General features: G+C 39.6%; 1 protein-coding gene across 7 annotated transcripts in view; it reads right to left on the bottom strand.

Annotated features, from left to right (window-relative positions):
• The window catches only part of GOLGA3 (golgin A3), a 40685-nt gene that overhangs the window by 21395 nt on the left and 5348 nt on the right, over positions 1-13942 (bottom strand). For 6 of the 7 annotated variants that reach the window (XM_030582494.1, XM_030582498.1, XM_030582496.1 and 3 more), the window contains 7 exons: positions 10338-10616; positions 9088-9200; positions 6491-7185; positions 3417-3528; positions 2347-2653; positions 1405-1607; positions 677-814 (listed from right to left, as the gene is read on the bottom strand). In XM_030582494.1, the coding sequence (XP_030438354.1) occupies positions 677-814; positions 1405-1607; positions 2347-2653; positions 3417-3528; positions 6491-7185; positions 9088-9200; positions 10338-10616 (1847 nt within the window). The remainder of the gene's footprint in view (positions 1-676; positions 815-1404; positions 1608-2346; positions 2654-3416; positions 3529-6490; positions 7186-9087; positions 9201-10337; positions 10617-13942) is intronic. The other variant, XM_030582499.1, reaches the window with a different exon arrangement.

Genomic DNA, 13942 nt, shown 5'->3' with positions numbered 1-13942 from the left:
ACTCTACAATAGCAAATATGAATCTTTGCCACCAGCCTTTGTTTTTGGATGACATTCTTGAACTATTAACCAACACTAAAATGAGTAAGATGTTTTAGATCATCCACAATATCAACTGGGTTTCCCAATATTTAGTAATATCAGAGTGCAAGAATGAAGATCCAAGTCTCAGTAGAATTTATCAGCTGCATATAATTCAGAGCGACATCCCCCGCATGTATACTGTTTACAACAGGGTGGCCGAAGTGTGGTTCATTAAGTTTTCCAATGTGTCTCATAGCTGGGCTAATCTCAGATGTAAAAGTATGGCCTCTGAGACTCCAGGTCCCAGTCCCATTTTACTTTAATCAGAGGGGGTTACATTTAGGCCTATCAACAAGGTCTCTTTATGTAGGTAAGTTTGTGACCTACAGAGGTTGACAGTTTCCTTTGTAACTAGCAAGATTCTTCATGTAGTTTTAAAATTTGGAGGAGTAACACTTGCCTTCGGGGGATGTAAATTTGAAAAGGCTCTTTGATCATGTAAGATATACAGCAATTTGAACGTACTCATAGTGAAGTCATTTTTACCAGTGTAAATACCCTCTTCCTGAATCTGAAAATATGGTGATCACTAAACTGGAACACAAAACTTGAACAACAGAACACAATTCAGACAGGCCACCGACAACCTCACCTCAATATTTTGCAGTTGTGCTGCAATACGTTCCTTTTCTTTGATGGATCTGTGCTGGGTCTCTGTTAGTTGATGAGACAATGACACATTCTCTAGTTTGAGGTGCTCCAACATACCTGCTTGGGTCATTTGCCCAGCCTGCAGGAAGAAAAAGTCAATAGAAATACTCAAAACATGCGTTGACAATGAAAAAGTTCCAAAGAAGAGGACTCAGTCTACCTGGGCCTTAGCTGTCACCTAAAGGCTTTGCAGATCTACATCCATGAGAAAGCTTAATAAGCTTTTCAAAAAGTGCATTGATTAAGTTTATGCCTCAGTATTAGACAAGAAGTAATACCTAACAATGACAGGTAAAAGGGACAGACCTAATCATGCACCTTACGTCAGTGGTTCTCAAACTTTTGTATTGGTGATCCCCTTTTCACATTGCAAGCCTCTGAGTGTGACCCCCCCCCATTATAAATTAAAAACACTCTTAAATATATTTAACACCATTATAAATGCTGGAGGCAAAATGGGGCTTCAGGTGGATGCTGACAGCTCACAACTCCCCATGTAATAACCCTGCAACCCCATGAAGGGTCCCGACCCCCCGTTTGAGAATCCCTGTCTTACATAAATACAGAAACAAGACTGGCCCTCCTTAAAAGTCTGAAAATAATTTATCCACTGGCTAAAGCTAATGTAAGAAAGAAAGCAGTGAGGGTGTGGAAAGTTCACACATTTACCTGTATATTGGCCATCTCACTCTGTAGTCTAACACGTGCCTCCTGTGCCACTGCCAATTGCTGCTGGTACCACTGCCGCACATTTTGCAGCAATGCGATCTCTGCTTGAGATTCTTTTAGCTTATTGGTCAGTGTGGTCCGTTCTAACTGCACTTGCTGAAGCTGGTTCTGTAAGGAAGCCATTTGCTGTCGCAGACTGTGTACTAAAAAAAGGAAAAAAATTAAACTATGATATTTCAATGTCCAATTTTTGATGGTTTTAAGTGTAGCAATGAACCTTAAACATTTTCTTAATGGAAGTGTGCCTATACAACAAAGAACATCCATTCCCACAATTCCAGAACCCACAGAATTAGGGTCATTAGCAGAAAACGGCTTTAGAGGTCACTTCTTCGCATGTTCGAAGTTCCTTAGAAGCATAAAGGGCCAAAATAAGTAAGATTTGGGAGCATGCACGTCTGGGAGATGGAAAGGATACTAGATGCTTTTATCTTTTCGAAAAAAAATTAATGAATTGTCAAACAGTTTTTAGACTGCAGACTCTGACTGTGCCTTCCTTTGCATCTGGTCAGTGCCTAGCACATTAGGGGAACTCCCATAACACAAAACAAGAAATAGTAACAATAAAATAAATAATCATGCAAATCTCTAAGAATCTGATATCAATGAGATACAAGTTAATAATTTCTCCCTATTCCTTCCTTTTTCATGCTGAATGTACCAAACTGGAAACCAGTTTCTTCCTTGTCTTAAGATGGAAATACTATCCAGTAAGACCCTGTAGGCAGCGTCACGATACACATCACGTTAATCACTTTCTTGTTTGCAAGGTAGTTGCATCGGTAATTGATAGTGCACACAAGAAGTAAGATTCAATGAAATTGTTTGTGGAACAGAAAAAAAGATGATGAGTTTTCAAGATTCAAATTTACATTAGCTCACCTGCGTTATCCTTGCCGAGAACATTTTTTTGCATATCTTCAACTTTTCCCATGAGTCTTTGGTACTGTTCCTCTGCCAGTTGCAGGTCATTATTTGAGGAAGCCAAGCTAGCATTCTTGGCTTCCAAGGTGTTCTGCAGGTCAGCCATAGCTCGTTCCAAATCCCAACAAGATTGCTTTAAGGTAGCCACTTCTGAGCTCAAAGAATCCTGCTTCTGTTGGCTGCTCTGGCTGTGCTCCATCTGAGCCTGAAGCCTCATGTTCAAAGCTGCAATCTGGGCCTGCAGCTCGGTCTTCTCTTTAAGTGCCTGACCAAGTCCAAACAATAAAAAATAATTTTAGGAGAAGCTAATAAATAAGTATAGTGCATTAGCAAGAGAGGTAGAGGTACCAACATGCTGTCTAAAAGCATCAGCTGCTCCAAAAATACATTTTGCTCCGCTAGATAACATTTCCATGTAAAATTAGAAAAAAAATTCACTGTATTTAATAAATGTCTCAAATATGCAGGAAAAATGTAGACAAAAGTGCATACAAACTAGACAGCATCCTTAAAGAAAAGACTGACACAGGTATTTGGTACTTAAGATAGCTTGCTAGACACTGAAAGGTCTCAGACTTGCTTTAAATATCCATCTTATGATTGCAAGTGATCATTCCTCTGCTCCTGATGTCCCCTACTGTTTGACACTCACTTGTCCTTAACTTCTCTCTCATTCCATTTCTCTTTAAAAAACAAAAACAAAAACAGAAGTCTGAAACTGCCACCCACTTTAAGGACAAAATATTTAATATATGTTGAGCCCACCACTGGCTTAACATTTACTACTACTTCTTTACACTTCTTTTTCTCTATTCTCTCTTTTGTGAACCACTTCAGTCTGGTTTATTGGCTTTTTTTTACCTTCGCATTCAAAAAGCTTTATTTTAAATAAACAGCCTTTTTTATCTAGCTTATGCAACATTTATGAAAACCACCTCTCTGCAAACACAATGTGGGAGCTTTTTTAAAATTTTAATTAATGTATGACTGTAGTTTATTAAATACAGAAATTCAGATTAATTTTCTACCTGATTAGCTTCTAATGACAGTGCTTCGAGCTGTCCTTCAAGTCTCATCTTTTCTTTTAGGACCTGCAACATTTCATCATGAGTTCCTGTGATAGAGCTTTCCATAGACACACTGGAGACAGAAACCACACACATTTAAAGAGTTAGGATTTTTTATAAATCACCCGTTTATAGAGAGGTGAATCTGAAATTACAAGATGTTCCAACTCCACTAAATTACTCAGTTTAAATTAGCTAGAGTTTTGAGCAGTCTTTAGCTTTGTGAAAGACTCACCACAAAGAACTAAACAAATTTCGCTTGGCATCTGACAGAGAAATAGCTGCTATGCACAGAACACTGAATTGGGAGCTATCTGAATTCCTCAAAAACGGGCATATAATGGAACTGATGTTTGTTTTCCAGGAAAGAAAGTAATGGGCTGGCTTTATTATCCTCAGAAACTAAATATTCTTTACCAAAAGATTTACAGACATCTCAAGGAAAAATTCTTGTGATCAAGCACGTTTCACATGCACCAACCACACAGAACTACTTTAAACAGGAAAATAAATGGATAGTTGTCACAGCTAAAGCACCAAAAGAGAGCTATTCAGCATGGAGTATATCCTATTCCCATTCCCCAGTATAGTTTACTCAGCATATCCATGAAGTTCGGAGAAAATGGGCAAGAACTTCTGCTCTCTCTCCTGTCAGGATTAGGCATAGATTGTGATATCTAATGACAACTGATTTTGCTCTAAGCACTTTGAGAGGTTTGTATTTCTTCCAAAGACAAGACAAATAACTGTATTTTCTAAATGTGCACAAGTTGTTTTGGTAACTGTGTCTTTAGACAACAACAGTATTGTGAGTTTGACTAGTTTTCCACTTGCTAGTCTAATCTTGATCTCCTGTAAGGGATAGATAGTAAGCCATAATTAGGGTGTCATAGACACAAACTTCTGAGGATCTAACAGTTAATCCCCTTCTAAAGAGGATATGAGTTCCTAGGGCAAGTATCCTGGCATCTTGCAAGTACAGAGGACTGAAAACAAACAAACACATATTTCTCTGCACAGATCACTAGTCTATAAACAGACCAAAGAAAACACACTATTGTTTCTTAAGACAGTATCATATATCATTTCATTTTTTTTTAAATCAGTGCAGTCCAATGAAATTCTGTGGCACATAATACATAGACTCATAGACTCTAGGACTGGAAGGGACCTCGAGAGGTCATCGAGTCCAGTCCCCTGCCCTCATGGCAGGACCAAATATTGTCTAGACCATCCCTGATAGACATTTATCTAACCTACTCTTAAATATCTCCAGCGATGGAGATTCCACAACTTTCCTAGGCAATCTATTCCAGTGTTTAACTACCCTGACAGTTAGGAACTTTTTCCTAATGTCCAACCTAAATCTCCCTTGCTGCAGTTTAAGTCCATTGCTTCTTGTTCTACCATTGGAGGCCAAGGTGAACAAGTTTTCTCCCTCCTCCTGATGACACCCTTTTAGATACCTGAAAACTGCTATCAGGTCCCCTCTCAGTCTTCTCTTTTCCAAACTAAACAAACCCAATTCCTTCAGCCTTCCTTCATAGGTCATGTTCTCAAGACCTTTAATCATTCTTGTTGCTCTTTTCTGGACCCTCTCCAATTTCTCCACATCTTTCTTGAAATGCGGTGCCCAGAACTGGACACAATACTCCAGTTGAGGCCTAACCAGCGCAGAGTAAAGCGGAAGAATGACTTCTCGTGTCTTGTTTACAACACACCTGTTAATGCATCCCAGAATCTGACTAATCTGAGATCAAAGAGAGCTTTAGATGGAAAGAGGGGGGCTGCTAACAGGGCATTCTCTATGAAGGCCCTATTGTTTTAGAATTTGGCCCACCAACCCCCACTTCCTGGCCAAAATAAGCCCAAATCTAACTAACTATCTTCAGGGCATAGAGCACCTGAAAAGAGTAGAGGAAGGAATTGTTAGAGAGGAGGGCAATTTGAGTTTAAGTTGCCTAAAGGCTATGTCTACACTAGAGAACTTACAGTAGCAGAGCTGTACTGCTGCAAGGTCTCTCCGCTCTATACTGATGACAGAGCTGTTCACACCAGCATTTCCGTAGGTGTAACCTATGTCAGTCAGGGGTGTATTTTTTTCACACCCCTGACTGACAAAAGTTTTTCTCACAAATGTGCTAGTGTAGATATAGCGTTAGTCTCTGATTGTAGATAACTTAAAAATGCAGTAATACTATATAAGTTTATGCATGGCTATACCAAAAGGGTGCCTTTCTATAAGTTTAAAATAAAGTAAGGAACTTTTTAAAACCTGACTATGAAATCATGACAGGAAATTGCAAATATCTGAAATATTACACTTTAGGTAAATTTGTTCTCTAGGCCATTAAAAATGCACACCTTAAAAATTCTGCTCATTAACTGTTCAGCATGTAATGTCTGAATTAACCCTCTCCTCGGCATGCACCTACACTTGTTTTTGTAACTGTATCTGAATGATCATTATTGTGAAAAACCAAAATTTCCCAGTCTGGTTATATTTGGTTCTAATTGGCACTCCCACAACTTGTAACACTATTAGTCTCAGCCAAGTGGTCCTCAGTGGCCCCGCAAAATTCTTTCCTTTCTATGAAAACAAAGAAATCCCTTCAATTAGATACTGAAAACCAAACAGCCAGTGATTAGTGCACAGGATAGGCAAACACACCAGCACAAACTGAAAATGGATTTTGGAAAGCCATTTTTGATGTATAGGGCTGAGTGGATACTACAAGCAGTGGACACCACAATCAAATTCTACTATATTTAAAGAATCGTGATGACAAAGCATACACGCCTACAGTGCCCTTGTTTTAATCACTTGATCATGGACAGTTACTATAAACAAAAAATACCTATAATAAAAATGTATTCAGTGCAGTGATTTCTATTAGGACTCACTAGTTATCACACATTTTATCATACTGAACAGAAGTTTAGTTATACCAAAAATGTTGTAGCTGGTAATTAAAGCATCAGGTTGGATATGCCAAAGAAGTGCAGTGTGTGTATTGTGCAATGTAATGTCTTACCTGCTAGAAATACTGTCTCTCCGACTCCGCACTTCCCCATTAACTTCCTGGTCCTGGGCACGATGCTCTGCTGCTGCAGCCTGCAATACTTCCCTGATGGAAGGAAATTGCCCCACTCCATCTGGAGGGATCTCCTGGCCATTTACTGTATATGAAATGCCCTGTTTGCCTTCTGTATTCAGTAAAATGCTATACGTCCCCCTTCCTGACACACTGCTGTAGGAAGAGCTATCACTCTCATTTCCATCCAGCCTTGTTCCTAAATCGCTTCCCTCAATCTCTGAAACACTGTCTCCTGCTATGGAGGAATTCTCCAGTCGGTCATCTGTTTCAGAGCGGAGACTCATTTCAGATACAACAGAAGTCAGACCACTTCTATTCTCCTTTAGAGACCCACCAGATGTATCAGAAGTCTCAAAATTCCTAGTAGCATTTCCAGGATCTGAATTTTCAGTTCTGTAATCAGCCAAGGAACGGATATTACTTGACTTGGAAGATTTGGAGCTTCTTTTCTCTTTTGAAGGAGCTGGAAGTCCCAGGCTGCCCAGTTTTGGCCCCCTTGGGACACTGGTCCGCAAGAAAGAGTACTCTTTTGTCATAGCTACAGTGCTGGCCCTTGGCAAGATTTCTGGATTTAACATCAGCTCAGGATCTAGTGTACTAGAGGGCCGGGTTTTGGATGTAGAGTAGCTGGACTAAAAGAAATCAGAAGCAAACAATAAATTCTAGAACACTACACTTGAATTTGCATCAATTTTTTCTTATCATTGTATTTAGAAAGGTGTAAACGGTTCATTTTTCTTTTATAACAGCACTTAGACTTACGTAGAACTTCACGCACAAGCTACTCTTAATAGCTAGTTAACCCAGTCCTGGCTGAGATTTGGATATGGAGGAGAGCTAACTGACTGAGTCTCAATCCAGACGTGATGAAGGTAATTTAGGTAAACTGTGAAAACTAATCAGAAGATATTGCAAAAGAGTACTTTAACAACTTAATAAAGGCTTCAGCCTCTGAATAATAATTTTTAAACTTTCCAAACGTTTTTCAATTTTTTTTTTGTATGATGAGACGACAAAGAATATGGATTTTTCAGAACATCTATGATTTAGACGTGTGCATTTTAAAACAAAATTATGGAAATTCAATTAATGGGGACTAATTGTATTTAGTATTTACTAAAAAAGTAAAACTGCAAAGATTTAAACTTTAAAAAACTATCCCTTTACAATAATATATATACACACAATAATATATCAGATTTGTACATTATAATTACAGCATGCAATTCTATGTTGACACTAAAATCAAATGCAATTATATTGATTACATAAATATACAACTAAATGCTCATAAATACTAGATTAAAATGTCACATTATGAGAAATGCACAAGAGCAAAGAGACTCAGTTTAGAAATAACCTAAAGTATTATGAGCACAGGGTCAACTTAGTACTACCCAAATATGAACTGTAGAATCCTTTACTCAAGACTTATCTCCAAAGGGTTTAATCTTCCCTGCATACTCCTCTCCATTCATCTTCTTTCTTCTCCACTTCTCTATCTCCTGGATTACCCACTTCTCCCACCTGTTCGTTCCTACCATTCCCCTCACACTAACCCCTACACTCTTTTTTGTAAATCAAGGAAATAAAACACGCCAATCATTCTCTTGATCTTGCTGCCCCCAGTCCTGCAAACACAACTATTAGCAACTTTATGCATGTTAGGAGTCTCATTTGAGTTAAATGGGACTACATACATGGTAAATTCTGTTCGGGTTTAGACTGCACCCATCATCATAGAATCATGGCCTTTGCTTGGATATTGTGCACCTTTCCCCCAGACTTCATCTATTTTTGTATTTGAGATTGTAAGCTCTTTGGGTAGGAGTCATGTCTGTCACTGCGAAGTAAAATTTACTAACAGTATCTAGCAGAATGGAGCGCTAGTCCTCAGTGGGGGCTATGGGCTCTACTGCACTATAAACAAATAATAAAGTAAGTATATATAGTGGCATAATGAAAAGTGAACAGTTATTGCAGATGGTGCCTAAATGGAAACCTTGCGTAGTACACTTTTGAAGACAGCAGTGGCAGTTTACTCAGCTCTATGCTTTTCTTAACAAGGCATTGTAAAATCTGTCTTTTTAACATTTCTATTACTCCAAACATATATGATTGTTCTTCACACTAGACTTTCCAAATCATCATAAAAAAACCTAGAAGTAACAATTTCTTTGTGAAATTCCTAGCGAGTGAGGGAAGTCACTCAAAGTTGAGGATTATGGTAAATAGGATATCATATTATATGCAACAAATAATCATTCAAACCTCAGGAAGAAAATATAGGACCAAATTCTTCCTTCAGTTACACTAGTGGTACCCTGCAGCCTTCACGTATTACCATGATGCAACTGAAGACAAAATTTGGCACATACAGAAAAGAAGTAGAAAAATAAATTTTCCTGGCTAGAAGTTATTGAATTTTTACAGCCAGGAAACAGACAGTTTAGGGCAGGTATGAGTTCATTTTCTTAGCTTCCCATCTACACAGAGATCACCTAGAAACAGAGGATCTGCTGCAAGGTGCTTACTCTTTCTTGGTGCCTTTTTACTCTGTACTGTTTGAGCTGCTCTTCCAGACGCCTTCTTGCCTGAAGTCTGATTTGTTCCTCTTTCTCCAAGGGGAGTGAAGACTCTGCTGAACCTATGTACAAAGGTTACCTCTAAAGTCACACAGAAAACTTCAAAAGGCAAACACAACACAGAAAGGGTAGAAAATATTCCTAGATCAACCCCTTCTCCCATCAGCAATGTATACACAACATTCATGCTTAAGCAGAGCATGCATCATTCTCAAGGACAGCCCTTTAGCACGCAGCTCAGGAATACTCCCCTGAAGTATCCTTGTGTAAGCACTGAGATTACAGTACTTAATTCAATCATTTTATATTTACAAATATCACAACTCTTTCAAATGATCTGAGACAAAACCTTCCACAGTAAGAGAAAGAATACCTTTACCATCTAAATCCCACCTGCTTTAGAACCCAAATTATGACTGAATGACAGAAATAGGCAAAATCTATTCAGTTTCTAGTTCCATCTCTCAGAGGCTAGCGTAAGATTGTCCCCTACAGTACATTTTCTTGCATTTTGTCCAGTGTAGTATTAAATACGTGATGCAGCTTCCCTTACTTCCCTTGAAAGACTAGTCTAGTCTAAGGGCTTTGTCTACACTTACCGGGGGAATCAACCAGCGGCGGTCGATGCATCGACGGTATCAACCATCGGTGGTTGATTTAGCAGTTCTAGTGAAGACCCGCTAAATCGACTGCAGTTCACTCTCCCGTCGACTCCTGTACTCCACTGGATCAAGAAGAGTAGGAGGAGTTGACGGGAGAGCATCTCCCGTCAACATCACGTAGTGTGGACCCTGTAGTAAGTAGATCTAAGCTATGTTGATTTGAGTTACACTATTCACATAACTCAAATTGCGTAGCTTAAATCGAATTTCCCCTGTAGTGTAGACAAGTCCTAAGACATCCCACAGTAAGAAGCTTTTGCTATTATTTACCTAAATTTGTAATTTTCTCAGTGTCATCCCATTACTCCCAAAGTGGAGCAGACTAGGGCAATTTAGCTTCCTATCCACTATAATCTTCAGGTCGGTAGAACAACCAAACTTGTTAAATGTTCAGGCACATGCTTTCCTGGGAGCAGAGAGTGGTTTATTGCAAAAATGAATTTTAGTCCAAGCTTAAGTGATTCTGCAGACACGCTCAGAGGAAAAAAGCTTTAGGAAGCAAGAGAAGCAGGGGCTCTACAGTAAACAGATGCTTACACAATTCAGTTTCTTGCATGGGAAGACTTAGTTTGAGTGACTGCAAAGCTTCTTTTCTAAGAACTATTCCCTCAGCACTAGTTCCCTGAGACCTCCTTAGGTTGTCATGGAAACCAGCCACACCTGGAGACTCCTGACCATGTGGACTGCTGGTTGGTTCAAAAGACAAAGGGAGGTCAGGATAGAGTGCCTCTGGTCCATTCTGGTAAGTGTCCCGTTTGCTGTTTCTCTCCAGACTCTCTCCTTCATTTGGCACTTTGTTGGCATTAATACTAGTTGCTAAAAAGAAAGTTACATTGCATTAATTAATTCACACTGGCAACTATAAGTCATCTCATTCAACCCTACACACACTTCCAAAACCTAATCTAACAAATTAATAGGATTGTTTTTTGGATGGTAAGAATATTCACAAATTGCTGATTTTTACTTAAAGGAGAAATTAGATGGAGGAAGTTTATTTCTCCATTCAGAACAAGCAGATACACTTTGCACTCCTATTATGCCCTATATCAGAGGATCTCAAAGGGCATCAAAAGCAATAACTAAGCCCCTTCTCAACAACCTTATTAGGCAAGTATCATCCCAGTTCTCAGATGCATCATATGTATACAGCACAATAGAGAACATGAACCAAAATAATGAAGCAAGAAAATACAAAAAGAAGTCCCGCAATTTATTTTTCTTAGATTTCATATATAACACAGAAAGAGGTAACCTAAATCTGGATCTCATCCCTGTTTGGTGGTGTCTATATGCATTTTTCATGAAGAAAAAATACATCCTCAATGCAAGCATAACACATATATAAAATATAGAAATTTATATTTTAAAGACCTCCACCTTGCTTCTCTGCTTGATGGAGCAAAGATGTACGTTTAAGACACGGTTGTGGGATAACTTAATGATTAATTTTAAGATACATGTTTCTAGATAGCACAAGAGAAAAAAATCTATCCAAAAGGAAGCTGAAATAGCCACCTTGCTGGTACAGTTTATTCAAAAAAGTTTATGTGAACAAACAGAGCTGAAAAAAAGTTGTGCTAAAACGGAATTGTTTCTGTTGCTTACTTCTGACACACACTCATCCTTTCAGAAAGTAGGGCTGTTATTGATAACTTACAGAAACTAGATATAGGCAAACAGATCACAACGATTAAAGAAAGTGGTTCCTTTTCCATTTGGACATGAAAGTTACTGCTTAGCTATGAAATACTTTTGGCATAAAATAGGATCATTTCAGGCACCAGATAAGGAAGAAGGGAAGTTACACAAAAATCAGGAATATAATAATTCTCAGCTGTGGTAGCCTTTAAAACACCTCTCTGAAGTTAAATAAGATACATTGGGGAGTAGGGGGAATTCAGATAGGGTCGTGCTTTTGTTTTGTTACATAAAAACTGGTCTTCTCATTTAGTGTGGTCAAATTATGCTTTAGAAGAGTTTAAAAATAGAAAGGACAGTAAACGAATGTACTGATTAAAGATACAAAGATTAACTGAATCTCTATATTAACTAAAAAAAAAAATGAAGCACACACTATAATCCACTTGGAGTAAAATAGGATATAGTGAAACTCAATTTAGAGAGAATTGCCCATTTGTTTGATTTACTGCAGTGTGATAGGTGTATTTCCAATTATAAAGAACCACTGCTTACAAAGAAAATGTCTTGTTGTAAAGGGCTTCACTGCATTTTGTGTTAACTAAGGTCATGGGCCTATGCAGTTTGTGGTAAGCTGGAACCAAATTCCATGACAACATCCCTGGAATCTCTATGGCAGAGGTGGGCCACATCCAGCCCTTCAGATATTTTAATCCTGCCCTGGAGCTCCCGTCGAGGAGCGGGGTCCAGGGCTTGCCCAGCTCCGCATGTGCCGTGGCTCCGCGCGGTTCATGGAAGTAGCAGCATGTTCCCCCTCAGTCTCGCACGTCTAGGGGCAGCCTGGGGGCTCCACACGCTGCCCCCGCCCCAAGCACCACCCCCACAGCTCCCATTGGCCGGGGAACTACAGCCATTGGGAGCTGCAGGGACGACACCTGAGGACAAGGCAGTGTGCTGAGATGCCTGGCCGTGCAGGAGTCGGAGAGGGTACATGCCATTGCTTTTGGGAGCTGTTTGAGATAATCGTTACCTGGAGCCTGCATCCCTGATCCCCCTCCTGCACTCTGAGCCCCTCGGTCCCAGCCCAGAGCACCCTTCTGCAACCTCAACTCCTCACCCCCAGCACCACCCCAGAGCCCTCACCCCTGCCTCCCTGCACCCCAAACCCCTCCCCCAGTCCAGAGCCTCCTCCCACACTCTGAACCTCCAATTTTGTGAGCATTCATGGCCCACCATACAATTTCCATACTCAGATGTGGCCCTCGGGCCAAAAAGATTTCCCACTCCATTCTAGGGCCTAAGCTGTCCTAGAAAAGGTTTGCCAGTACAGCTAAACCAACAACCCCGCCAGTGTAGATACATACCTACAAAAGAGTACTTTTGCCAAAATAGCTGATAGCAGTTCCTCAAACAAAACAAACTATACTTGCAAAAGTATTTTCTGCTGGTATTATTATCTACATTCTTTTTTTTCCAGTATAGAAACATTGTTAAAATATATTAAAAAAAAAAAAAAAAAAAAAAGCCCACCCCACACCTGAACAAAAACATCTAATGCTGACCTGCCAGTATTCTGTGCAACATTCTTGCATTAGAACACAAGAACAGCCATACTGGGTCAGACCAAACGTCCATCTAGCCCAGTGTCCTGTCTTCTGATAGTGATCAATGCCAGGTGCCCCAGAGGGAATGAACAGAATAGGTAATCATCAAGTGATCCATCCATTGTCACCCATTTCCAGCTTCTGGCAAACAGCGGCTAGGGATACCATCCCTGCCTATCAATGGCTAATAGCCATTAATGGACCTATCCTCCAGGAATTTATCTAGTTCTTTTTTGTAACCTGTTATAGTCTTGGCCTTCACATCATCATACTGGAAATTCTTCAGACATTTTCATTTAAACATAAACAACGGAGGTTTGCATTGAATTAAATATTAAAATGAACACCATAATCCTTACAGCAGCCCGTGTTGTTCATTTTTATATTAAAAAAATTATACTGGTGTTACTGTTTCAATTTTTGATATGTCTCAGATTTTTGTATTGGGAATGCATAACTGCATCAGAAGTGGTCAAGAGGAAAGAGCCATTTTGAAAGCTATGTTGGGGCATGGGAGGTAATTTGGCATGTTAGCTGGATGGTGATGGTCTACTGTGATGGTGAGTAGTGAAATAGCTATGGCATATATAGGCTTCAACCACAATAACTCAGAAATGGGGCAGTTCATATCTTTGATCCCTCACTCTCACAGATCTTGGGAGACAGACCTGTCCTTGCTTACAGACAGTCTCCCAACCTGAAGCAAATACTCACCAGTAACCACACACCACACAACAAAAACACTAACCCAGGAACCTATCCTTGCAACAAAGCCCGATGCCAACTCTGTCCACGTATCTATTCAAGTGACACCATCATAGGACCTAATCACATCAGCCATGCCATCAGGGGCTCATTCACCTGCACATCTAACAATGTGATATATGCCATCATGTA

Source organism: Gopherus evgoodei, chromosome 13 (assembly GCF_007399415.2).
Source record: "Gopherus evgoodei ecotype Sinaloan lineage chromosome 13, rGopEvg1_v1.p, whole genome shotgun sequence".
Lineage (NCBI taxonomy): Eukaryota > Metazoa > Chordata > Testudines > Testudinidae > Gopherus > Gopherus evgoodei.
This window is presented reverse-complemented; position numbering and strand designations above follow the sequence as displayed.